The sequence below is a fragment of the Arachis hypogaea genome, chromosome 3, assembly GCF_003086295.3.
Source record: "Arachis hypogaea cultivar Tifrunner chromosome 3, arahy.Tifrunner.gnm2.J5K5, whole genome shotgun sequence".
NCBI lineage: Eukaryota > Viridiplantae > Streptophyta > Magnoliopsida > Fabales > Fabaceae > Arachis > Arachis hypogaea.
In genome coordinates this window covers 20,034,230-20,058,471 of record NC_092038.1, presented here as the reverse complement: position 1 = coordinate 20,058,471, position 24,242 = coordinate 20,034,230, and the positions used below count along the sequence as shown (strand labels likewise).

The 24,242-nt window shown below is 33.0% G+C and overlaps 3 protein-coding genes and 1 long non-coding RNA gene across 12 annotated transcripts; 3 read left to right on the top strand and 1 right to left on the bottom strand.

The window, feature by feature from the left end:
* The first annotated feature begins 1,313 nt into the window (after positions 1-1,313).
* On the top strand, positions 1,314-5,902 carry LOC112789760 (probable protein phosphatase 2C 52). Of its 9 annotated transcripts, none has more exons than XM_025831799.3 (7): positions 1,314-1,612; positions 2,401-2,492; positions 3,106-3,642; positions 3,738-4,088; positions 4,173-4,290; positions 4,388-4,611; positions 5,204-5,902. In XM_025831799.3, exons 3-7 carry the CDS (start codon positions 3,382-3,384, stop codon positions 5,669-5,671), a joined length of 1,422 nt encoding a protein of 473 aa, XP_025687584.1. In that variant the 5' UTR covers positions 1,314-1,612; positions 2,401-2,492; positions 3,106-3,381; the 3' UTR covers positions 5,672-5,902. The 9 variants fall into 9 exon arrangements, with proteins under 9 accessions (XP_025687584.1, XP_029152245.1, XP_025687585.1 ...); XM_025831800.3 differs by having other exon boundaries at positions 1,471-1,612; positions 3,098-3,642; XM_029296413.2 differs by having other exon boundaries at positions 1,471-1,612; positions 2,637-3,642.
* Positions 5,903-8,638: 2,736 nt separating this feature from the next.
* On the top strand, positions 8,639-12,566 carry LOC140183311 (uncharacterized). The gene is made up of 4 exons (XM_072231541.1): positions 8,639-8,969; positions 9,014-9,919; positions 11,195-11,792; positions 11,846-12,566. Exons 1-4 carry the CDS (start codon positions 8,639-8,641, stop codon positions 12,564-12,566), a joined length of 2,556 nt encoding a protein of 851 aa, XP_072087642.1.
* Positions 12,567-17,788: 5,222 nt separating this feature from the next.
* On the top strand, positions 17,789-18,752 carry LOC112789759 (uncharacterized). The gene has a single exon (XM_025831797.3). The coding sequence runs from the start codon at positions 18,157-18,159 to the stop codon at positions 18,517-18,519; it is 363 nt and encodes a 120-aa protein (XP_025687582.1). The 5' UTR covers positions 17,789-18,156; the 3' UTR covers positions 18,520-18,752.
* Positions 18,753-20,568: 1,816 nt separating this feature from the next.
* LOC140183729 (uncharacterized) lies at positions 20,569-21,537 on the bottom strand. The gene is made up of 2 exons (XR_011879589.1): positions 21,190-21,537; positions 20,569-20,923 (listed from the first exon to the last, which is right to left on the bottom strand). It is a non-coding gene; the product is annotated as an uncharacterized lncRNA (long non-coding RNA).
* Positions 21,538-24,242: the final 2,705 nt, after the last annotated feature.

Sequence of the window (24,242 nt, the reverse complement as noted above, 5' to 3'; positions counted from 1 at the left end):
AAACTTTTTATATAAAAATAATTATAAAATCTTTATAATAATATCCTAGTAAATAAATACATCAGTTTTCTTTCCATATGAAAAATAAATTGCGGAGGAGAGTCTGTAACTTAAAAAAAAAAACATTAGTCCGGTCTTATTATAAAAACAATAAAAGTAAAAAATGCCTACCACACGGAGATGTGACCAGAAGACTCATCATTTGCTCTCATGAGTCATAATTAAGACACCCAAAGTTGGAATATCAAATGGGCATAAAATGATTTTATTTTCATGTATTAGCAATAATATAATATACATATATCTAAATAATGTTGTGGTATGACAAAAAAATAATGTTGTCATATTTATAAAAATGATCAATTTAAATAAATTATTTAAAAAGTTATTTAGATTTATGAATTCAATTCAATGTTTTTTATATTATCATCTAAATTAAATTCCAAAAATATATCTCATAAAATAATTAACTATTTGATTTTTCTTTAAATAACTCACGGTAAATGGGTTGTCATCTTGCGAAAAAAATTAAAGAGAAATAAACAAATTTTTAATTTTCATAAATTATTATCTTTTAGTTTTGACTTTTATAACACTGTTCTACTATTTTAATATAGTAAAAAACATTTTTATTTTAATTTAATATTATTTATTTCGTTAAGTGTTAATGTAAAATATCAAATATAGACGTGACAAATTACTAAAATAAAAACCTATTAGATTTTATTGAATTAAAACAAAAAAAACAAATTTTATGCAAATTATAATAAAAAAATTTAGCTAATTTGTAGTTTAAAGATATATTTAAAAATATAATAATAAATTTTTTTAATAATTTTGATATATTTAAATATTAAAAACATAAAAATAATTAGTTTTTATAAAATATTTTTTTATGATATGCGTATACTTAACTTATATTTTTAGGATACAAGTTAGTAAAATTTTAAGAATAAATATGTTATAATAAAAAAACTAAAATTTTACAAAAATTATTTTTAATACGAAGAAAAATTAAAGATAATATTTTAATTAAATATTAATATTTAAAATGTATTACACTATTATAAATGTGCAGAAAATGTTGATACAACATGCAAAAATGTGTTGCTGCATCTTAACACATGTCCAACACACATTTTTTGTATTAATTACTTAATTTTCCACCTGCAAAATTTATTGACATATAATTACATCAAATAATTTTATTTTCAAAAAAAAAAATACAAATATTTGTTTCGTATAAAAAAATTAGCCAAAACTCTAATATTTGTTTCGTATAAAAAAATATTAGCCAAAACTCTATGGCATTTATGATTTCATGATGAAAGCTTAGTTTTCTCTCTGTCACTCCCCTTCTTTATGTTGTGTGTACTCTGCTTTTTAAATGAATGCAGCAACACACACCACACCACGCTACCTACTCAGCTACTCTCATCTCTCCTTATTAATACTCCAACACTCTTTCTTTCACTCCCTTCTCTCACTCTCACTCATCCATCCAACATCCATTACTACCCATTTATCTTCTGCATTATTACTATTAAATACAACAAACAAAGGTGGTGGAATCTTCTTCTTCTTCAATTTTCCCACTTTCCCTGCTTCTAAGGTTACCATTCCTCTTTTTCCTCAACACATTTCTTTACTTGGTTAATTTGGTGGTTAATGTTGCATCTGCCTTCATTTAACACTAGCATCTTTTTCTTTCCTCTCTTTTAGCACCATTGCTAATTGCAGATTTGCATGTTGTGTATGTTTCTCTTCTTTCTCACAACTATTTTTTTTTTATTCTTATATTTACTTTCTTATATTTTTTAGTTGTGAAATGTTTCTACTTGCATTATGTGTTAGGCTTTCAGCTACGATACGGTAGTTACTCGAAGATAATATTATAAATAATTAAATAATTTAGTCAAATATATGCAGAGAAATATGTCAAATTATTTAATAATTTATAATATTAACTTCACAGTTCACACCGAGATGTCTCTTCATGGAGTAACCACCTTCAGCTACTTCAGTTATATTCTGAAATTTACTTTCCTTGTTCTTCCTCTGACATCTTGTGTGCTTATTTTCTTAATTTGATTGAGCATCTCTTTACCTAATTACCCGTGCTCTTTTAGTTATTTATTCAATTTTTGTTACATTACTAATTAATATTTTATTCGGTAATGATAATTACTTGATACCCCTACGCTACACTATGCTCTTTTTTTGTTCATTGTTGACAAGATCATAACTCTATTTCGTCCTTTTCTGCTTTTTTGTGCTTTTTCACTTTATCGCTTCTCGTATTTTTCTGTAGTGGGAAACCTCACTTTTTTGTACTCTTCTCTCTCTCTCTCTCTTTCTCTCTAAGTTTGAACTTCAAATTTGTGCTTTACTTTGTTGCAGTCTTTGCACAAGTAAACGGGTTCAATGGAATTAGCTTTCATGCTTGTAATCACGTGAATTCATTCGTTCTTCAAGAAGTGGATCTCATTCAGGTTAGTGAAAATTAGTAAAGTATTTTAAATTCGAATCCTATATTTTGTTCCTACTTCTTTTCTTCCAGTTAGATTAGATTAGATGCTCTTTCTCTTTTTATTTTATTCTTATCTTGGTGGACAAAAAGTTTGTATTTTTTTCAGGCACGTTCTCCTTTTTATCTCTGTTTAAATTTAAGGAGAGAGAGAGAGAGAGTGAAGGCTAGAGAGAGAAGCACTTCAGCTGTTTTGGATCTATGTTTCTGTGAGAAGGAAAGACAACAAAATTTGACTGTCTCAACTTGTGTGAAAAAATAAAAGAAAAAAATGTGTTACATGGTCTTAACTCGTGTTCTGCTTTTGTTTTTTCTTGTTTGCTGGTTCAATTTTTAAGGCGCAGTTTCTGGATTAAAATAGTTCTCAAAGCACTCCATTTTTAAATGTTCTCAATGACCAGTCAGATTTTTAGTATATTCTATTCCTTATTCACATGTTAGGCCTCTCTTTAATTCACATAGCTTGTTTTTGCTGACCCCTTTTTATATTTTAACTTTCAGTTTCAATTTTACATGTCTTCGGATACCCTATATTGACTATTAAACTCACATGTCTTACTTGTGTTTGAGACTCTCAGCTGGTTTTTAATCAATTATTCAAATAAGCGCCACCAGATTTTGCATTTGACCAAGGAATGAAGATCCCATTTTTCTATAAAGAAGTGTAAAGTGGGCTAATGTTTTGACCTGAGAGAAAAGAGAATTTTTTGATGAGATAAAGTTGTTTACTAAGTTGATCAAACTTGATACCTCAGCAATATGGTGTGAGATCTATATAGTTGAAACAGACAGAAGGAATTTCGATTTTTCGCGTTATTTTCGACACAGATGTCTGTATTCTGTAATTGAGGAAAATGGGGTGTTGTGTCTCAACTAGTAGTAAGAGTACTTGTAGCAGCCGGAGCAATGGAGAGATGGCGAATCCATCTTGCTTAGAAATCGGATGCTGTGTGCATAAGAAAGCAAGGAGAACCTTCTCTGATCATGTTATTTCACTACACCATTTGGCGTCGTTGCCGAGCAGGATTTTCACTAATGGAAAGAGTAGAGCTTCTTGCATATTTACGCAGCAGGGTCGCAAAGGGATCAATCAGGATGCAATGATTGTGTGGGAAGTAAGTATGTTTTTGTATTATCAGAGGAACAGTGTATGATTCTTGGTTACATTTTTTAGGCTTTGACATACCAAATTCAATCTATGTTTGGGCAGGATTTTATGTCTGAAGATATGACCTTTTGTGGTGTCTTCGATGGCCACGGTCCACATGGTCATCTCGTTGCGCGCAAAGTGAGGGACGCCTTGCCTTTGAAATTGCTCTCATTTCTGCATTCTTCTGAATCGAAGCGAAACGGATCAGGTAAAGCTTGCTTCAAGGGGAATGTAAAACCGGACAATGGAGACTCTCAGAGTCAGAAGGATTTATCAGCCGAGGATAAACTGAATTCAACATGGAGAGAGGCTTTCATGAAGGCATATAAGTCTATGGACAAAGAGCTCAGGTCTCATCCGAATTTGGACTGCTTTTGTAGTGGGAGCACGGCTGTCACTATAGTGAAGCAGGTAACACATTGGAGAAAGTAATAAAGAGAATCTAGCTATGGTTTCTGATTCCATTATGGTTTTCTCAGTTTCTTCTCTTACCAGGGCTCAAACTTGTTCATGGGATATATCGGGGATTCTCGAGCAGTTATGGGATCCAAGGACAGCAATGACTCCATGGTGGCAATTCAGTTGACCATTGATTTGAAGCCCGATTTGCCAAGTTTGTTATTTGCATCAGAATTCATCCTATCTCTTTGTTCCATGTGTGATTTTTGCTATATGTTAACCCATTTCAATTTGGTTTTAAATCCTCATAGGAGAAGCAGAAAGAATTAAACGGTGCAAGGGAAGGGTGTTTGCTTTGCAAGATGAGCCTGAGGTGCCAAGGGTATGGTTGCCTTTTGATGACGCACCGGGATTAGCGATGGCTAGAGCATTCGGAGATTTCTGCTTGAAGGAGTATGGTGTGATTTCCATACCTGAATTTTCTCACCGGCTGCTTACTGACAAAGATCAGTTTGTTGTTCTTGCCTCAGATGGTGTAAGAATTTTAAACCCACCTTTCTATTTAATTATTTTTTTTTCACTTTTGTCTATTTCTTTCAAATGTTGGACTATATTTTTCGTTATTCTTGTTTAATTTGGTTACTAACTTACTATTTAACATGGCCTATAAGAATCCAATAAAAAAATGAAGGAACAGAAAAAAGTGAGGATCCAACCATCTAGTAGAACTGAGCTTTTAATAATGTTGAAAAGAACTAATAATTCTTGTGAACTGGCAGCAAAGCTTGTGCATGATCTGAGTGGGAACTTTGGAGCTTTGTTCATAATCAGACTTTGCCGCATGAAAATTAACTTGATTGAGACTGCCATGTCAAACATCTTGATTTTTTATGAGTTGAAAATAAGAAACAAATCAGCTACTGTTTTGATTGCCAAATATTCGTATTTTGTTGGATAAGTATGCTTTCAATCATTTATCTATTCTCTGCAATAATTGATTTTTCAACTTTTTTATTTTCTTTTTCTCCTTATGCCTTGATGAGGTAACCACTCAATAGTTTGTTAGCACTTAGCAGTGGAATCTTTCCATGTCTCCTCTGAATGTAACTGATTCTGATTCTTTCCAGGTCTGGGATGTTTTAAGCAATGAAGAGGTGGTTGAGATAGTATCTTCGGCACCAACACGGTCATCAGCCGCAAGGATTCTGGTAGATGCTGCAGCCCGGGAGTGGAAACTTAAGTATCCGACTTCAAAGATGGACGACTGTGCCGTGGTCTGCCTATTTTTGGACGGTAAAATGGACACAGAATCCGACTATGACGAACAAGGCTTCTCTTCTGCAACCCTCCAGAGCAATCATTCTGGAAACCCGGTCGAGTCAGACGACGGCCTAAAATCCGAGCCATCTTTGCAGAGGAACTTCACAGTTAGATCCTCAGAAGAAAATGAGCCTAATAATGGAGTACAATCCATTGATGTTGAAGATGGAGCATCATCAGCTGATGATCAAAATTGGTCAGGTTTGGAGGGTGTTACTCGTGTGAACTCATTGGTCCAACTACCTAGATTTTCAGAGGAAAGGCCAAAATCATGAAATTTGTTGCTTTAACTAATGGAGATTGTTTACTTTATTCAGCAAAAGAAAAAAATTTTCTTGCAAGTGAAATATCATTTTATTTCAAGATCTTTTTTTTTGGTACTCACTTTTACTATGAAGAGTTGATTGTATAAGAAAAAGTGAGTACACCAAAAAAAGGTGAAAAGTAGGTTTTAAATTTTTAATCATTAAGCTCACAAAAGCATAATGGATTAGTGGGTTTCATCATGACAAATTCTTAGATACTCAACTGAAGAAAAATGAAAGTAATCAAGTAATCAACTTTATGTCATTCAAAGTAACACATCAATTGTATGTACAAGTTTTAACCAACACTGTTGCAATATAGATTGTGTGTTATGCAATGAATGATAAAAGCATTACAATACTAATTTGTTCTTGCTTAGCTTGGAACCATTAAAAGCGGTTCTTCCTTTTAGCACAATTTAAGGCCCCAATAACGTTCAACTTTAACAAGAACATTTTGTTGCTCTAAGTCTAAGATATTCCAGCAAATCTTGGTTGAAAATAGTATTGCTTTATAGACACATTAAAAAAGATGTTCCACCTAGGAAATTCCATATAGCCAGCTATGTATTCTCTTAACAGATTATTTTCAATTGATTATGATTGAGGCAACCTTAGAATTATCCTAATTATAATTATATATAAGCTCTATACACCGAACCATGACTAATGATAATAGTCCAAATAATAATATAATGAGCTCATGCAAGGGTGGTCGCAGCCTACTAGATTAAACGTGAAAGTAACGTTATTACACAATTATTGTAATGAAAATTAATGCACAATTATTGTAATGAAAATTAATGCACGCTTTGATAGAGGTAGTTATGATAGTGTCCTTGATTTAAGAATTTGTGGCTAAGAGAGCATCGAAATTCCGACAGTCACAGTAACATGAATGTGACATGTCTTATTTGAACTGCAGCTAAGCTAAGCTAAGCCAACCTCCATTCAGATTCTTGCAATTATGTGTGATGTGAACTATGTAATTCCAATGATGTGTTTTTCAGACTTTTCTATCTTTCTTTCTTCTGATAAAGCTGTTCATGAATTAGTAAACGAGTAATGATGTAATTTGGACACCTTTTTAGGGACAGGGTTAGTTATACCTACCATTTAACTCACATTCCACAGCTATGTGAACTGAAGGTAACAACTAACAGAATTTTACTCTTTGGAGGTTTGGCGATGCCTAATTAGAATGGAGAGAGTTCTTTCTTATGCTGTGAATCTAGTTGAATTTTTTAAGTTGAATTATCATCTTCCTCTTTAGAGTTTAAATGCTCATTATACTATATCTTGCCATTATAATATAGTAGCATATGTCAATTAGGAAACGAGTAGAGGGCATCATGAATAATATGTCAAAAACAACCAAGGTTTGAGTTTTCAAATAATTAAAAAAAATTACTATTTATCATATTTTAGTGAAAAATATTGTTTGTGCAATAATGCCTTAATATTTTTCGATTTATTATTTAATTGAATGTGAATTTAATTTTGTTTGTATCTCATTTTATTTGACAGTGGATAATAGATAATAATATATTAAAATAACGTTTCATTTTTGCTATATTTCAGTAACATAACTCTTTAATTATATCGTTTTATTTAATAATGTTTTTTGGCTGTGAATTTACTTAACAGGTGTGGTGTGTGTGGTTATCTAGAGCTTGGGAGACTATGGTCTTGTCCAGATAATTTGAAGGAACATTTCCAAAGCTAGATAGACATTAAGAATAGGAAAGAGGAGTGTAACAGATAGTTTAGAAGTTTCTTTACGGTTGTTTGGAACGTCTGTCTAGAAAGGAACAGGAGGTTGTTTTAGAACAGGAGGTTGTTTTATAATGTGTAATTTTCATTTGGTAATCTCCAAGTTACTTAGTCCATTTGTGTGTTGAATTTCTTTCGTTTCAAAAAAAAATAATGGTAAATTTGCAATAAGAGATGTCTTATAAAGAGTATTTGTAGGATTAGTCAAGAGAAGTTTAACTTAATTAAAGATGAGTCTCGTAGCTCCAGGATATAACAGACATGTTAAAACCAGTTTTTTCTTCTCTTTTTCTTGTTTCTTTAAAAGCATTATAAGTTAAGTTGTAACTCTTCGCTTTTTACATCAATTTTTCCTTTTAATTAAAATAGACTTGTAATGATGTAATCTTAAATCTTTTAAGCATACTAATACATCAGTGCTTCAATAAATTTAAATTATTGATTTTAATTATATTATATATATATATTTTATAATTAAAATTAACGATTAAAAATCAGCGAAATACTATATCTGTACATTTTAAAATTTTCCTAAATGCTGATAAGTGCAATGCAAGCATGTTTGTTTTCAGGTAAATTATTCCTCTAAGTAAACAACTAAAAGGCAATTTCACTTATGAGAAATAATGTTAAAAAACTTCAATATTCATTTTATTACCTGACCCCTTACATGATTTAGCTAGAATATGATTAGCAATTAATAATATATTGTTTAGATGATTATCAGGTTGATTAGTTAAGCTATTCTTGTAATGAACTTATTAGTCATAGCCAATATAAATAACTAGGCAACTAATAGAACGTGTAACTGATTCCCAATTTTCAATTCATTCGTCTTTTTTTCTTACTGTGTTCTCTGGAAACTTCTCTTTCTCCCTTCCGCTGATAACTTCCCACATTCTTAACATGGTATCATCGCCTTCAGATCCATGGCCCTCTTTACTATCTCCTTCTTCCTCTTCTCCTAAACTCACACCATAGAGACTGATGAGAGCTGCTTGGTTCTTTCCACGACAGTGTTCCGATCAGCGAGTTAAGGAGGAGAAGTTCTGAATCTCACATTTCAAGATTCATTGATTACTCTTCTTTTTCTTTCAGTTCTTGATTCTTTCTTTATGCCTTTTACTCTACTGCTTCCAATTTCTTTTCTTCGTGGTTTCTCTCATGGATTCTCAACAAGGTGATCTCGGCAATGCTACTCCGAATGTCAATCTCAATACTCTGTCTCAGTTGCTTCTTCAGATCACTCAACTTCACAATCGGTTGAATCAACCTTCAATACATCCTTCGGCTGATCCTAACAGTCCGTATTTTCTTCATCCAGGTGAGAGTCCAGGAAACCCTATCATTTCCTTTCGACTCAATTCTCAGAACTACACTACATGGTCTACATCTATATGGCTAGTCTTGAAATCGAAGAATAAGATTCCTTTTATTGACGGTTCTCTCCCTAGGCCTGAAATTTCTGATCCCTTATTCACTGCTTGGGATCGCTGTAATATATTTGTTCTCTCATGGTTAAATCTGCCCTCTCTCAAGATATACTTCAAAGTGTGATATGGAGGAATGATGCATCTGATTTATGGAATGATCTGCGAAGAAGATATTACCAGGGTGATCTCTATCATGTGTCTGAACTGTATGAAGAATTGTACAACGCTAAGAAAGGTGATCTTAACATCACATCCTATTTCACAAAAATGAAGGGTCTTTGGGAAGAAATTGACAATTTCAGACCAATCCCTTTGTGTACCACATGCACCAGTGACTGTAATTGTGGGTTAGGCGTGATGCGTTTTTACAGAAATGAAGACTACATAGCAAGATTTCTCCGAGGTCTCAATGAACAGTTTTCTACAGCAAAGACTCAGATCATGTTGCAAAAACCCCTCCCTGATATTGACACTGTCTTTTCCATGTTAACTCAGCAAGAACGCCAATTCAGCCCCTCACTTGATTTACAAGATTCCAAGATTTTGTACGCTGCAACACAAGGTCAAAACTCCAATAGAGGCAGGGGTAGGGGTAGAGAGGGCACTACAGGCAGAGGGAGAGGTCAAGGAAGAGGTTACAACACTAAACATTGCTCTTTTTGTGGAAAAACTGGACATATCATAGACACATGCTATAAGAAGCATGGTCTGCCTCCTCATTTACAAAGAAATGGTGCTGCTAACAACACATTCACTGATGAAGTTGATGAAACCAGTGATTCTCAAAATGCCAATGTTAAAGAGGGTGAGAGCTCAGCTTATAGCCTGACCAATGACCAAAGGAATGCACTAATGTCTCTCCTTCACCGGTCCACACCACCATCATCCACAATCAATCAAATTTCTATACAACAACCCAAGGATCTCAATATCACTCAAGGTACTATTCTTGCTGTCTCGTTATCTGTTAATAAAAAATTTTTCAAGTCTGGTGCCTGGGTTATAGACACAGGTGCCACAGATCATGTATGTTTTTCACTTGATTTCTTTCATTCATTCACTAACATTACTCCAATCTCAGTACACTTACCTGATGGGTCCACAGTTGTTACAAAAATTGCCGGAACAGTCTATTTTTCACAAGATTTATACATTACAAATGTCCTTTATATACCACCATTCACGTTTAATTTGATGTCAGTTTCCAAAGTCACTTCATCACTAAATTGTCTATTTCTCATCTCTCACAAATTCTGTTAGATTTGAGACCATCATCTATTGAAGATGATTGGCACAGCTGAGAGTAATGGCGGATTATATGCGCTTGGTCACACAAAAACACACACTGAGGTCTCTCATTCATCACCAAACACACAGCATCATATAAACACACATGCATCATCATCACAAGCCCAAGGCAGTCAAATTTGGCATAGAAGATTGGGGCATCCAAGCAATTCTGTTTTAGAAACTATGAAGAAAGTTTTCCCTTTTATTGATTGTGATAATGGCAATTCACCTTGTGAACCCTGCCACTTAGCTAAGCAAAAGAAAATTTCTTTTCCAATAAGCAATTATGTTGCACAGTCTATATTTGACCTTATACATGTAGACATTCGGGGACCAATTTCTATTACATTCGTTTCTGGTTATAAGTATTTCTTAACCATAGTAGATGATCATAGCCATTTTACTTGGATAAGATTCATGAAGACAAAATCTGAAGTCTCTATTTCACTGCAAAATTTCACAAAAATGATTGAAAATCAGTTTTCAAAGTCAATAAAATGTATAAGATCTGACAACGGTCCGGAATTTAACCTTCTTGATTTTTATGCTTCAAAAGGAATTTTACACCAAAATTCATGTGTGGAAACTCCTCAACAAAATGGAGTTGTTGAGAGAAAACACCAGCACATTCTTGCAGTAACTAGATCACTCTTATTTCAGTCTCATGTTCCTAAATATTTTTGGCATCTTGCTATCTCCCGTGCTGTGCATTTGATCAATCAAATTCCAACTCCAATTATTCAAAATGTGTCTCCATTTGAAAAATTATATGGACAATTACCTAATTTAGCTAATCTCAAAACTTTTGGATGCCTAGCTTTTGCTTCCACTTTAACTCATAATCGAAAGAAATTAGATGCAAGAGCAACTAAATGCTGTTTTTTGGGTTATAAAGAAGGTGTAAAAGGTTTTTTCCTATATGATTTAAAAACAAGACAATTTTTTCTTTTGAGAAATGTTTTCTTCTATGAGTTTGTATTTCCTTTCATTTCAAAAGACAATTCAGAAGCACCTTCGCCTACTATGCATGCTATGCCAAATTCCTCTGTTCATTGGGATGATCTCTTCACACATGACCTATACACACACTTACAATTTACACAATCTGATAACACAAATCACACAAGTGCACATCCCGTCATTCCTATTAACAATGTTTCCCCTCTTTCTCCGTCAATATCACTGCATTCCACAGAAAATAATGCACCCCCATTGCCACTGCATTCCTTAGAGCATAATCCTGTAGAACATATAGATAGATCATCTCATCTTAGAAGATCTACTAGAGTCAAGAGGCCTCCAGTGTATCTAAAAGATTTTCAATGTGCAAATAGCATCACTACTCAACAATCTATACAATCATCTAATTGCAAATATCCCATTTCTAATTCTGTGTCTTACTCTTCATTATCATCTACTCAACTCTCTTTTTCTCTTGCTGTTACTACTGTTGATGAACCAAAAATATATGAGGATGCTATCAAAGAAGATTATTGGAGGAAGGCTATTAGTGCAGAACTCTTGGCCCTTGAACAGACTAAAACCTGGTCTCTTACCCCTTTACCACATGGCAGAAGGCAATCCGATGCCGTTGGGTTTTCAAAGTGAAATTCAATCCTGATGGTTTCGTGGAGTGACATAAGGCCAGATTAGTGGCGAAAGGCTACACTCAACGCTTTGGTTTGGATTATTTGGATACATTTAGTCCTGTGGTTAAAATCACCACTGTGAGACTAGTTTTGGCCCTCACTGCCATCTATGGTTGGCACTGCCACCAACTTGATGTAAACACTGCCTTCTTACATGGCGACTTGAAGGAAACAGTGTACATGCGACCTCCACCAGGGTTACCCATCTCATCTCCTGACCTAGTGTGCAAACTTGACAAATCCCTCTACGGACTCAAGCAAGCAAGTCGACAATGGAATCTCAAGTTATGTTCCGTTCTACTCACTCATGGTTACAAACAATCAAAGACTGACTATTCCCTTTTCACCAAGTTGACTGCTAATTCTTCATTTACTGTCATACTTGCTTATGTCGATGATTTAGTATTGGCCGGCAATGATCTAACCGAAATTCAATCAATCAAAACCATCTTTGATGTTCAATTCAAGATCAAGGACCTTGGTAATCTCAAATATTTCCTTGGCTTCGAGGTTGCAAGAACTAAAGCTGGCATTAGTCTTTATCAAAGGAAGTATGCCTTAGATCTTTTGGAAGAATGTGGTTTATTGGGTGCCAAACCAACCTCCACCCCTATGGAATATACCCTGAAGCTTTCAAAAGAATCTGGTTCCCCTCTCACAGATGTTAAGCAGTATAGAAGACTTATTGGGCGTTTGGTGTACCTAACAAATACTACCTAACAAATACACGGCCAGACATCAGTTTTGCCGTAGGCAAGCTCAGTGAATTCCTCGACAAACCAACAGATTCTCATTTGCAAGCTGCATTTCGTGTCCTCAAGTACATCAAGTCTGCACCAGCCTCTGGCTTATTCTTCGCAGCATCCTGGGAACTCAGACTCTCTGGATTTGCAGATTCTGATTGGGCTCAATGTCCAGATACACGTTGCTCTATCACAGGATTTTGCTTCTTTCTTGGCTCATCCCTCATCTCTTGAAAAAACAAGAAACAATCAATAGTGTCTAGATCATCCTCTGAAGCAGAATACAGATCACTTGCCACAGCCACTTGTGAAGCTCGCTGGCTTTCCTATCTCCTCAAGGATCTTCAGATTCCTCATCCTCAACCCATCTCTTTGTGTTGTGATAGTCAGTCTGCCCGGCACGTCGCAGCTAATCCAGTCTTTCATGAGCGTACCAAGCACATTGAGATCGATTGCCACGTGTGCGTGATAAAATTCTTAGTGGCATGCTTCATCTCTTACCCATTCACACCACTGATCAAGTGGCTGATGTGTTTACAAAACCTTTGTCACCAGCTCCCTTCTCTTCTTGTGTTTCCAAGCTTGGCATGCTTGATTTTCATCAACCAAGCACTGCCAGCTTGAGGGAGCATATTACCTGACCCCTTACATGATTTAGCTAGAATATGATTAGTAATTAATAATGTATTGTTTAGATAATTATCAGGTTGATTAGTTAAGCTATTCTTGTAATGAACTTGTTAGTCATAGCCAATATAAATAACTAGGCAACTAACAGAATGTGTAACTGATTCCCAATTTTCAATTCATTCGTCTTTCTTTCTTACTGTGTTCTCTGGAAACTTCTCTTTCTCCCTTCCACTGATAACTTCCACATTCTTAACACATTTCATCTTTGTTTAGGTTGAATCGAAATATCAATAAATGAGCGGGGGGAGGGGAGGCGATCTTAGGACGAGTCTAGAGTTAGAAAAAAAAATTCAGGTTGGCAAGTGCGGCCGGAGGCTTCTGACAATAGGATTGGGTCTGTTAAACTCGAAACAACGAGACACATGCAATGGTAGGGTCGTTACACAAAACAACATAAAAAAGATGACTAAAAAAGGAGAGAGAATTTAGGACCGAAGAGAAAATGAAAAACTAAAGAGTGTTGTGAATAAATTATCGGTGAAAAAAATATTAAATACTTGATATCATGTTAGAAATTAAGGGAGAAAAGTAAAGAGAATTTTATGAGTATTGGTTATGTAAAATATAATACAAGATATAGTTTATTTATAGATAATAAATAAATAAATAAATAAATAAATAAATAAATATTAAATATTAAATATTTTAATAAAAATATAAACTAATATTAATTGATTGATATATAAATATCATGATGTATCCTAATAAGTAATTTTACTTGTGAAAAATTAGAAATGGTGTTGACACACTTTAACATTCCTTTCATCTTTGTTTTAAGATTGAGCTGAACATCAATAAACACTTAATACCTCAAGAGTTATTTTCCATTTCACCTATATCTATACAAGTTATTTATATTCACGCGGTTTCACATTTTTTTTCATGCTTCCCTTTTTCTTTCTCCGTGCCTCTTCTTTTTCTTTCTGTGCCTCTTCTTCTTCTTCATAATGTTTCTTTCTCGTTTTCGTCGTCATCAACACCACCTCTTCCTCCTCATCCTCTTCTTCCTTCTTTTTTTTTATTTAAATTTCTTCTCCTCTCTTCTTTTTCTCTTTCTCCTTCATCATCAATTATCTCATTGTTGAAGATAATAAATAATTCAGGTTCAAATTGTCAATTGAACTAGAACGAAATTTATTATTTTTTTGAATCCAATCAAGTGGCTAAGGTGTGGTTCAATTTAGAAGAAAAAATATAGCATTAGAGAAAATATTTTTCTACAGCAAAAATGGGTGTAGCACGAAAATATTTGGGTGTATTTTAAGAATTTTTTGGTGTATTTTTATTCTGATAAGTTTTGCCTAATTCAAAACTCTTTCTCTTCCTCCTTCTCATCTTCTATTGTTTCTTCTTTTTTTTATCATCATCACCATCTTCTTTTTCTTTTTTTCTTATTTATCTTTTTCTTTTTACTTCACCTTCTCAAGTTTTTTCTTGTTTTACTCTTTTAATAAGAATAAAAATAAAAAATCAAATAAAGAAGAAGAAGAAATGCTGCAGAATTACTTGGAAGATGATGAGCTTACATTCATTTAACTAAAAGAAAGAAAGAAATAAGGAAAAAAGAAGAAGAAAAAAATGCAGCATTAAAAAAAATATTTTTCTGTATTTGCAGCAAATTTGGGTGTAACACGAAGATATTTGGGTGTATTTTAAAAAATTTTGGGTGTATTTTTATTCTGATAAGTTCTGCATAATTCAAAACTCTTCCTCTTCCTCCTCTTCATCTTCTACTGCTTTTTCTTCCTCATCTTCTTATTTTGTTTTCTTATAATTCTTCTTGGGAGAAAAAATCAAACAAAGAAAAAATACATAATGTTGCAAAATCAATAAAAAAAAAGAGGAAGAAAAAAATGCAACAACAACAACAGTAATAAAAAAAACAACGATGAAGATAAAACACGCGAAGAAAAAGAAAGATAAACGCAAAAAAGAAGGAGAAAAAGAAGGAAGAGGAGGATGAGAAGGATGAACGTGAAGAAGAAGAAGTATCTTCCATAATGGTGAGTGAGAGTGCACTTTGAAAATGGTTGAATGACGCGCGTGTTATCACGTTCCAGTAGGTGAATATAGTTTTTGTTAGACTTGACCCAACTTGTAAGACTTGTAAGTCAAAAAGACTTATATGTGTAGTATAACTCTTACCTCAAATATGTCTAAGATTTGATAGTTTGACAGATTTGTCCTCCCAACAAAATTAACTAGGTTTCTGGTCTTTAAGATTGCTAGATATATACTACATAGATTTCCAAATCAGGTTGAGCTGATTAACACGGTAGTCTTTCTCTTATGTGGAAGTTGTAGGTATGATGTGTCAAGTAAAACAACACGCGTCGCGCTTAGGACATATTAGTCTCTGGATATATAACTAAAACGATGTCGTTTTGGAACAACACCAAATCACGTCGTTTTTAATGGATAAATTCGTCTCCTACTTTTATCTCTCATATTCTAATTACTTCTTTTGAGATGACCAAATTGATATATATTTTATAAATTTAGAAATTTTTTTTACTTATAACAAAAATTTTAAAAAATTTATTTGATTTATATATTATATATATTATACTCTTTTTTCGGCAACTTGATAACATTTTTGTTATGCAAAGCTAAGGAAAGTATAGAAGATTGAATTGAATTGGCTTTTTTGAATGCTTCTTTGGATGGTACAGGTTTCATAGTGGTTTAGATGAGAGAGTTAAAGTGTTGGAAGAACTCATGTTAGAAGAAAAACAAAAATGAGAGTGTTGTTAAGAAAGGTAAAATTTTTGCGTTTGTGAATGGTTTAATATTAGAGGCATTTGTAGTTACTTTTTTGGAAGAACTCATAGACGTGTATCTCCAAAAAAATATTAGCTAGTATAGTATCTTAAATCAGAATATGTTAAACAACTAACTTTAACTTTAAGTCAGAATATCTTAAATAACAAATTCGAACCAAACCCTAATAAAGTATCTTAGTCATAAATGTATAGTTATTAGAACTAAAGTGATAATTGACCCGTTTAAAATATTAAATTATTAAATTAGTAGTTTAACTGTTGAATCACTAGTTGAATTGGTTAATTTAATATAATTAAATAATTATATAAAATTTAATTATTTTTTTATTATAAATAATTTTATTTTATTTTTATAAAAATAATTATTATTTTTAAAATTTAATACTTTATTAATTAATTTCTATTTATTGTATTATTATATATAAAACAACTTCGTTAAGAAAATGCAATGTTTTTTAAATTATGATATAAGTCAAATAGATTTTTTATAATTTTTGTTATAAGTCAAAAAGGTCTCTTAACTTATAAAATATATCTCAATTTGGTCTCTTCAAAAAAATAACTAAAAAGTGGAGGGACAAAGATGAGTTCATTAAAAATGACGTCGTTTTATATTGTTCCAAAACGATGTCGTTTTAACTACGTATCCAAAAATTAATGTGTCATAAGCGTAACATGGGTTGCTTTACTTGACACGTCACACCTATGACCTCCACGTAAGAGAGAGAATGTCGTGTTAACCAACTCAACCTCATTTAGAGATTTATACGATATATATCTAATAATTTTAGAGATTGAGTACCTAATTAATTTTTTTGAAGGACAAGTTTATCGAACCATCAAATCTTTAGAGATTTATTTAAAATATTAGTCTAATTTTAAGTGTACAAATTAAATAACTAAAACAATAACGTATTTCAATTAACTTTTTTCCCGCTTGTTTTCTCAATAGGAATGAATAAAAAGAAAATGCACGTACGGTCTATCTGAACATAGGTCTAGGCCCCCCACCCAGACTTGGAAGAATTGACAACATACACAAGTTATGATAAATAAGGACATTTTGAACCACAAGTCATTGTCATATGCAAGAATTAGTGGAATATGATTAGCAAGCACAAAGAAAATTACATGATTAGCAGCCGATTCTGTTTCCCTTGAAAGATGATGCATAGAGAGCATCCTGCTTTACACCGAATCCAAAGAAGACCCTCATCTAAAACGCATCGTTTAGTAACTAATCCAAAATGAGTAATATCCTAAATTAGTCCTCAAAAAATTTTTAATTGATTAATTTAATTATCAGCAAATTTTAATATAACCATTAAATCAATTTATAATTTTTTATTTTGTAATTCATATTAATTTTTATATTAAATTTTGGCAAAAAATTAGATAAAATAATCTTTTTCGTTATTTAATAAAAGACAACAGTTTTTATAAATTTTTAAAACTTTAGATCAATCCTTTTTCATAGATAAATAATATGATGTGTGGAATGATTTGTATAACAAAATTGGTTGAACACTAAAACATCCGACTAATAATTTCTCTACGACTGATTTTAATCATCGAAAATCGAATGATTTAGAGAAAATGATGAAGATTTCTTTTTTAAGAAGAGTTAAAAGTTTTCTCCGAAATATAGCTTGAAGCAATTGGAAGCATTTTATTATTAGACCGCGGTGCATAAATCAGCCATGTGAATGGCTGAAGGCACCATTTAGTGGCCGCCATAACATTGGTGACAATCTTCCACAAATAGCATGTAATAATAATAAGAGATTCCCACCAACATTTTAACCATTTTTTAACTCATGAACTTGTCCTGAAAAAGAATCAGTGATGATCAACTACCAAAGTAGTAGTATCCCAACCCCATGCATTTGTGAATTGGGATCATATCCCCGCCAACCACATTTACTCATCAAGTAGAGAAACAATTTACTCGCCGCCAAAGTTCACTCTCAACTCTGCATCAGAACCGAAGAACAGAAACTATATATAATGCATGCACTACAACTCATTCTTCAACACAGAAAAGATACAAAGCATAACTATTAAAACATACTAGCTAGCTAGCTTGTCTTAAAAATGGCTCACAAAGCTTCCTCTTATTTCATTGCACTTATTCTCATATCCAACATCCTTCTTTTCTCTGTTTCTGCACGCACCATTGCTGTGAATCCCAACAATGATGACAAGAAATTCTTGTTCAAGTCTCATGGAGGAGTGCACATTCCTGGCTTTGGACCAGTGAGATTTCCACCTCTTGGGACCATACCAAATAATCCATTCACCCGGGGCATTGGAGGTGGCGGAGCCGGCGCAGGAGCAGGACCAACTGGCCGCAGTTATGTTCCCGGTGGCGATGACACCTTTGTACCAAACCCCGGATTCGAGGTTCCGGTTCCTGGTGGCAGTGGTGGCAGAATTCCAGGCTCAGTTCATCCATGAGTTTCAGTCATGCATTAGTGCAATAGCTAAAGTAGTTTATTTGTAATGGTGTGACTGTTCTTATGGTTTGATTAAGATTTTCCCGTTTTGTTTCTTTCTTTTTGTGTGCGCTTTCTGCAAATAAATATGTGTGCTTGTAACACACTGGCTTCTACTTGGTTTGGACACTAAGGACCGCTCTGCTACATCTTTTGTGGTTTTTTCTTGTAATCTATATATTTTTTGTTGTTTAATTATTAGTCAATACTCTATATGTGGCAAGAATTTGAGTAATTAACACGCATGCTATATCTAAAAAAAATTTGGAATAAACTATCATCTTTGGTTATAAAAGACTCAGATTCTGATAGTTCTAATCATAAAAGATGTAAACTAACTCTATATTCAGAAAAGATTGGGTTAATTCAACAAATTATTCAAAATAGATAGTTCATTAGGTAATTTTATCGAACGTTGATCCAATCTTTGATAGGTATCAAGTTAGTTTATATTTTTCATAGTCAACATGATCTGTGCTTTAATTTTTCGTTATTAGAAATGGTAACTTGCTCAAGAATTAGTAAAGAGTGATGCACTCTTTATTATAAACAAATCTTAATCCTCAATTTTATTATATTTTATATTAATGATTTAAACTAGAGTTTAAAATTCAAAAAATACTGCACTCCTTACTTTCTCTAGAACGCTTTAGCATTCACATAAGAATATATATTTACTTAGTATAACATTATCATAAATTAATGCAAACTAATTGACCAAAAATTAATGCAGACTTCATATTTAAGCAACACATCACACTGAACTAATGTTGGCAATCGCAAAAAACTGATACCAAGCAGGACATAATAATCAATCCCCTTGAAACTGAACATTGAAACACATCACAGACCTTTCAAACTTCCAATTTCACTGTTAAAAATAAATCTAACTGTCCATAAATGATACGTTATGAATAAATGCATGAAGGAATAACAACTATCGGATTATGGCAACAAATTCATTTATTTTTCCTCAGCATCTCACATCATCCTGAAAGACAGAAAATGATGCACTTAAATCCATAGTAGGTGTACCATCAACATGCAACAGGCTGAAGTAACACAAGGGTCTATCACATGCAAAGAATTAGTTTGGGGGGCCCCCACATATCAATGAGAAAATTGAAAAAATAGACATAATTACACAATATATTGCGAAGTTTTGGCCCTCTCCCCTTTGAAAGATATTGAGACACTAGTTAGCACCATTAAGCAAGTTTGTCCTTTGATCCAGAGACCAGAATATCAGCATTTTTCAAAAGAAGTCCCTCATTCCAATGTTTATGAGGCAAAAAAGAATGATTATTTTGCTGTCACAATCAATTTTGCATCTCTAAAACCAACCTTTTAGCCGTCACACTCTCATCATTCTGTAAGAGTATAAGATGATACTAATAAATAGAAAATGTTATAGCTATATTGACTTACTGAAGCTAGATGTGATAAGGGATCAAATGTAACTCAAAACTACATTCATCTGATTTAGTTGTCATCCTTCTGTATCATGGCCAAGGCAGAAGATGATACCAAATAGCAAATGTTATAGCTACATTGTCTTACTATACTACAGTTAATGTGACAAGAAATCAACTATGAAAATATGGTACTCCAGATTAAAATTTTCTTAACACAGAAAAGATGACACATTCAAGTATGAAATGAAAGGAAATGTAACTAGTTCATTTTTCATAGTTGTACACCGTGTTGACATCTAGTTCATCAACTCCACAAGTAAGATTGCATTAGGTGTTCATAGGACAAATAAATCGGATCAAACTTCTCTAAAGTGAGAAAATTGACAGTGATTAAGTGCAGGGTAAATCATTCTTAAATTAAGAAAGTAGGGTTTCGGAATTACAAATTCAATAGTGATTAATCACTCACTTTATAACTTTACTAACCTCCTCACTTCAGAGGATCTAAATTCAAATCGAATTATAGTTGTCCAAGTAACACAACTCTTAGATGAAAAGAGAGATTAGTCTGCTGTAAGAATCAAAATCAATTTGGATTTCTATAACCAACCCCTTTATATTTTGAAACTGATTTTAGCTGTCACACATTGTCATCCTTGATTATCATAGCCAAGGGAGATGATGATACAAAAACACTAAATAGAAAAATGTTATAGGTATTTTAGCTACATTGTTTTAGTAGAATTGAATGTGAGGAGGGATCAATTGTAACTCACAAAATATAATCAACTATGCAAAATTTGGGATTCTAGAGCAAAACTTTCTAAGTAAAGAATAGGATGATACATTCAAGAAAAACATGGTAGAGTCTGATAAACCAAAACCGACACCTGCCATGGCATTGCAGCTTGGAACCAGATCTGCCATAGGGCATGTCAAATAGAAAATATCCTGCACCAAAGAAAAGAAAAGAAAATCAGCAAAATAATAATAATTAATACAACTACCAAAAATTACATCCAATGATTTCCATGATACAACATTATGTACATAAAAATAACAAGAAAAAGCAATGTAGGTCACGATTGAATAAAATTATTAATTAAATCAAAGATGAGAATACAAGTAAATCAAGAGATCAAGGAAATGCTGCAAATGCTTGTTAAGACATGAACATAGAACATATGAAGCATCTAATTAACGAGTAAAGTTGATACCTGATGCATTGTGTTATTTATTTATTTTATTTCGAATGAGGATTCAAATGCCGATAAACTTGTAGATGATGAAGCATAAGAAACAGATGAAAATGAAGATGAAAAGGTAATCAACGAAGACGAAGAAGCCCGTAGAGCCATGGTTCCTGTTGTTCTTCTTGATTCTGGGATCGTCATTTTCTTTGAGCTTCGCCATTGCTTTCGAATTGTAGCAGCTTTGAATCTTCTTGACAAATGAGGATCTCTCTTATTTAGTTTTTGGATTGGTCTTTCTTTTCTTGGGTCGAACTTCAGTTTTTGGGTTTTGTTTTTAGACTGAACGTTTTGGGTTTGGATGAGCCTTTGTATATTTGGATAGACAAGCCATCAACCCATTTCTCAGTCGTTAGTCGTAAAATCCAAAAAAGTCATTAGTTAATAAATTTGGATCCGATAGATTAATGATTGGTAAAATTAAAATAAAAATGAATACTCCGATTTACGATGGATTAATTCTTGACTTGTGGGTTAAGAAATAATGTGAAAAACAAAAAAAATAAATACTCACATACAATTATTTTTATATAAAATTAATTGATAAAAATTATTAAATAATTTAATAGATTTAATTAAATAATTATTTAATAATTTTCAAATATTAATTTTATATAAAGATGATTACATTTAAATTTTTATCTAAAATAATTTAAAGTTTTAGAATTTAAGTGAAGAAGACGATATAATTTATGAACTAAAACAGAATATTTGAGGTTGGACCCTTGAGTGACCCAAGAGCGCAACATACACAACATAGACATACCTTCTTAAAAGTCCTAAAATACACCAACTTATCCTAGTCTCCCTTCATACAACTAAACAACAACAGAACCCCCAAAAGAGAAAGATGCGTTGAATATTTGGGGAAGTTTTAAATTTTTTTTTCCAAAGTCAAGTGATATTCATTTCATAATCCAAGGAATACAAGAAGTTCATGTAAGACAAAAAAAAGAGAGAATTAGAAATTTTCAATCAATTTCCGTGCAGAGTTATAAAACAAACACAATAAAAGAAAGAATTAGAAATGATATATTAAAAGGACAGAAGATTTAAAAAGGGCTTTAATCCCTAACGTTTCACTGGAAGAGAATTAGGGAAATAGTCACCGCTTCCATCAACATTCTTCGAGAAATTCGGTCTGTCATTTTCGGTGGAATTTTTTTATGTTCAAAAACCAAGCAGTTCTGAGCTCTCCAAATATTCCAGCACACAATTCCAACCAAGAGTAAGTTTTGATGATCACCTCCAGTTCCTGATAGGTAAGCTTTTTTTCTCCTCCAACACTGATAGAGTTCCTCTTCCTCTTCTCCTATTGTCACACCTGCAAATGAACTTTTGAGCCATACTTCTTTTGCCTTATTGCAGGTGAATAAGCAGTGCATAGTCGATTCCTCTCCTATCTGACACCGGGGGCAAATCGCACAAATTGATGGGATTCGCCGCTGGAGGTTCAACAGGATAGAAAGTCTTCCATGGAGGGCACGCTAGAGAAAGAATTTGATCTTCGGGGGTAATCTCATTTTTCACAAATCTTTCCAAATATCACTACATTGAGCTATAGGTGAACAGAACTCAATTGGTGGGTGGTGAAAATGGTAAGTCACTCGATATGCTGATGCTACTTCATAATTACCAGACTTGTGAAAAACTCAGGATATTCGGTCCTCTCGGTCTTCAATATTAACTGAAAGAATACTTTAAGCAATTTCTGAAAAAAACAAACACTTTATTAATTGATTATTCCATTCCTTGTTCTCAGTTAGGAGTTCTTTTACCCAGGTCACACTTTGTCTTGTTGTTGTAGACTGCATAAGAGCACAATGGAATGAAGAAATGGCAGCCATGAATTTACATAAACACAGATACTTTCACCTGACCCTACCTTTCAGAGCAAGCCTTTCTCAAGAACTTTAAAATTTTACTAATAGAATAAGTTTACAAGTAAATATTATTTGCATAAAGTTTTTTTATCTTTGTTTCAAATTCAATCGCAATACAATTTAAAAATTTTATATTACACTGACCATCTTATATAAAATTAGGGGTGATTTTTCATCAAATTAAGAAGCTTAGATATTATTTTCTTAAATTTTTTTCAAGTGAATAAGTGACTATTTCACTAATCAAGTACTTTAAATATTTGTTTGGCGTTTTTAAATAAGAATCAAATTAGTTTTTCATTAATATAAAAATATTAAATATTATTACCTCAAATTCTTTTAGACTAAGAAGTGAGTTTTTAGATATTCCACTAACCAATAAATTTAAATATTTAACTGACTTTTTTAAGTAAGACTCAGTTAAATTGCAATTTAACTTAAAAATATAAGATATTTTTTTAAAATTTTTTAAGATTAAATCTTGATTTAGATTGAATACTTCACCAATTTAAGAACCTTATATATTTATGAACAAAATCAGCAATAAAGGCTCAATTTTAGCACGTGTATACCCACGAAAAGTTCAAGCACAATTCAAAGAAAAGATGAACTGCATCACAAGATCAAAACATTTAACTCTAAGTTTCACAACATACGAAGTGATAGAGCAGGTTTCTAACTCCACATTCAACAGGTTTTTCGTCACCTACGACACAGTATCACGAGAGGTAAAGTGTCAATGCCTACTGTTCGAGTCAAGGGGCATACTATGTCACTATTCTCTGAGCGTCCTAAGTTTCGAGCGAGTAGATAACGTGGCACCGAAATACATACTGGAGCGTTGGAGCAAGAAAATAAAGAGGAGGCACACACACATCAAGAGCAAGCAATACGAGCATCTACTAGAGTCGAGAAGCAAGAGATTCGACAGTTTGGTGTTTCGATCCCACAATATCTACGAATTTGCCTCAGAGTCCAAGGAGCTTATCGGAATTTTGCACCGTGCCTTTGACAGTGTCATGGCCAAGATGCAAGAATATCAAGCGAGAAGCAAAGGAAAAAGTTTGTTATCCCACGAAGAAGCGACGTTGAGCGACGTGAACGACCTTCAAAGCCCTCCACGTGTTAGAAGAAGAG

Bases quoted from the DNA above. Each gene is read 5' to 3' on its own strand.
- LOC112789760 (XM_025831799.3), top strand. From the start codon at position 3,382: ATGGGGTGTTGTGTCTCAACTAGTAGTAAGAGTACTTGTAGCAGCCGG. The intron at 4,089-4,172 runs GTAACACATTGG...TTCTCTTACCAG, and splicing joins CTGTCACTATAGTGAAGCAG to GGCTCAAACTTGTTCATGGG. The intron at 4,612-5,203 runs GTAAGAATTTTA...GATTCTTTCCAG, and splicing joins TTGTTCTTGCCTCAGATGGT to GTCTGGGATGTTTTAAGCAA.
- LOC140183311 (XM_072231541.1), top strand. From the start codon at position 8,639: ATGGATTCTCAACAAGGTGATCTCGGCAATGCTACTCCGAATGTCAAT. The intron at 8,970-9,013 runs GTAATATATTTG...CCCTCTCTCAAG, and splicing joins ATTCACTGCTTGGGATCGCT to ATATACTTCAAAGTGTGATA. The intron at 9,920-11,194 runs GTGCCACAGATC...TCATTTCAAAAG, and splicing joins TGCCTGGGTTATAGACACAG to ACAATTCAGAAGCACCTTCG.
- LOC112789759 (XM_025831797.3), top strand. From the start codon at position 18,157: ATGGCTCACAAAGCTTCCTCTTATTTCATTGCACTTATTCTCATATCC.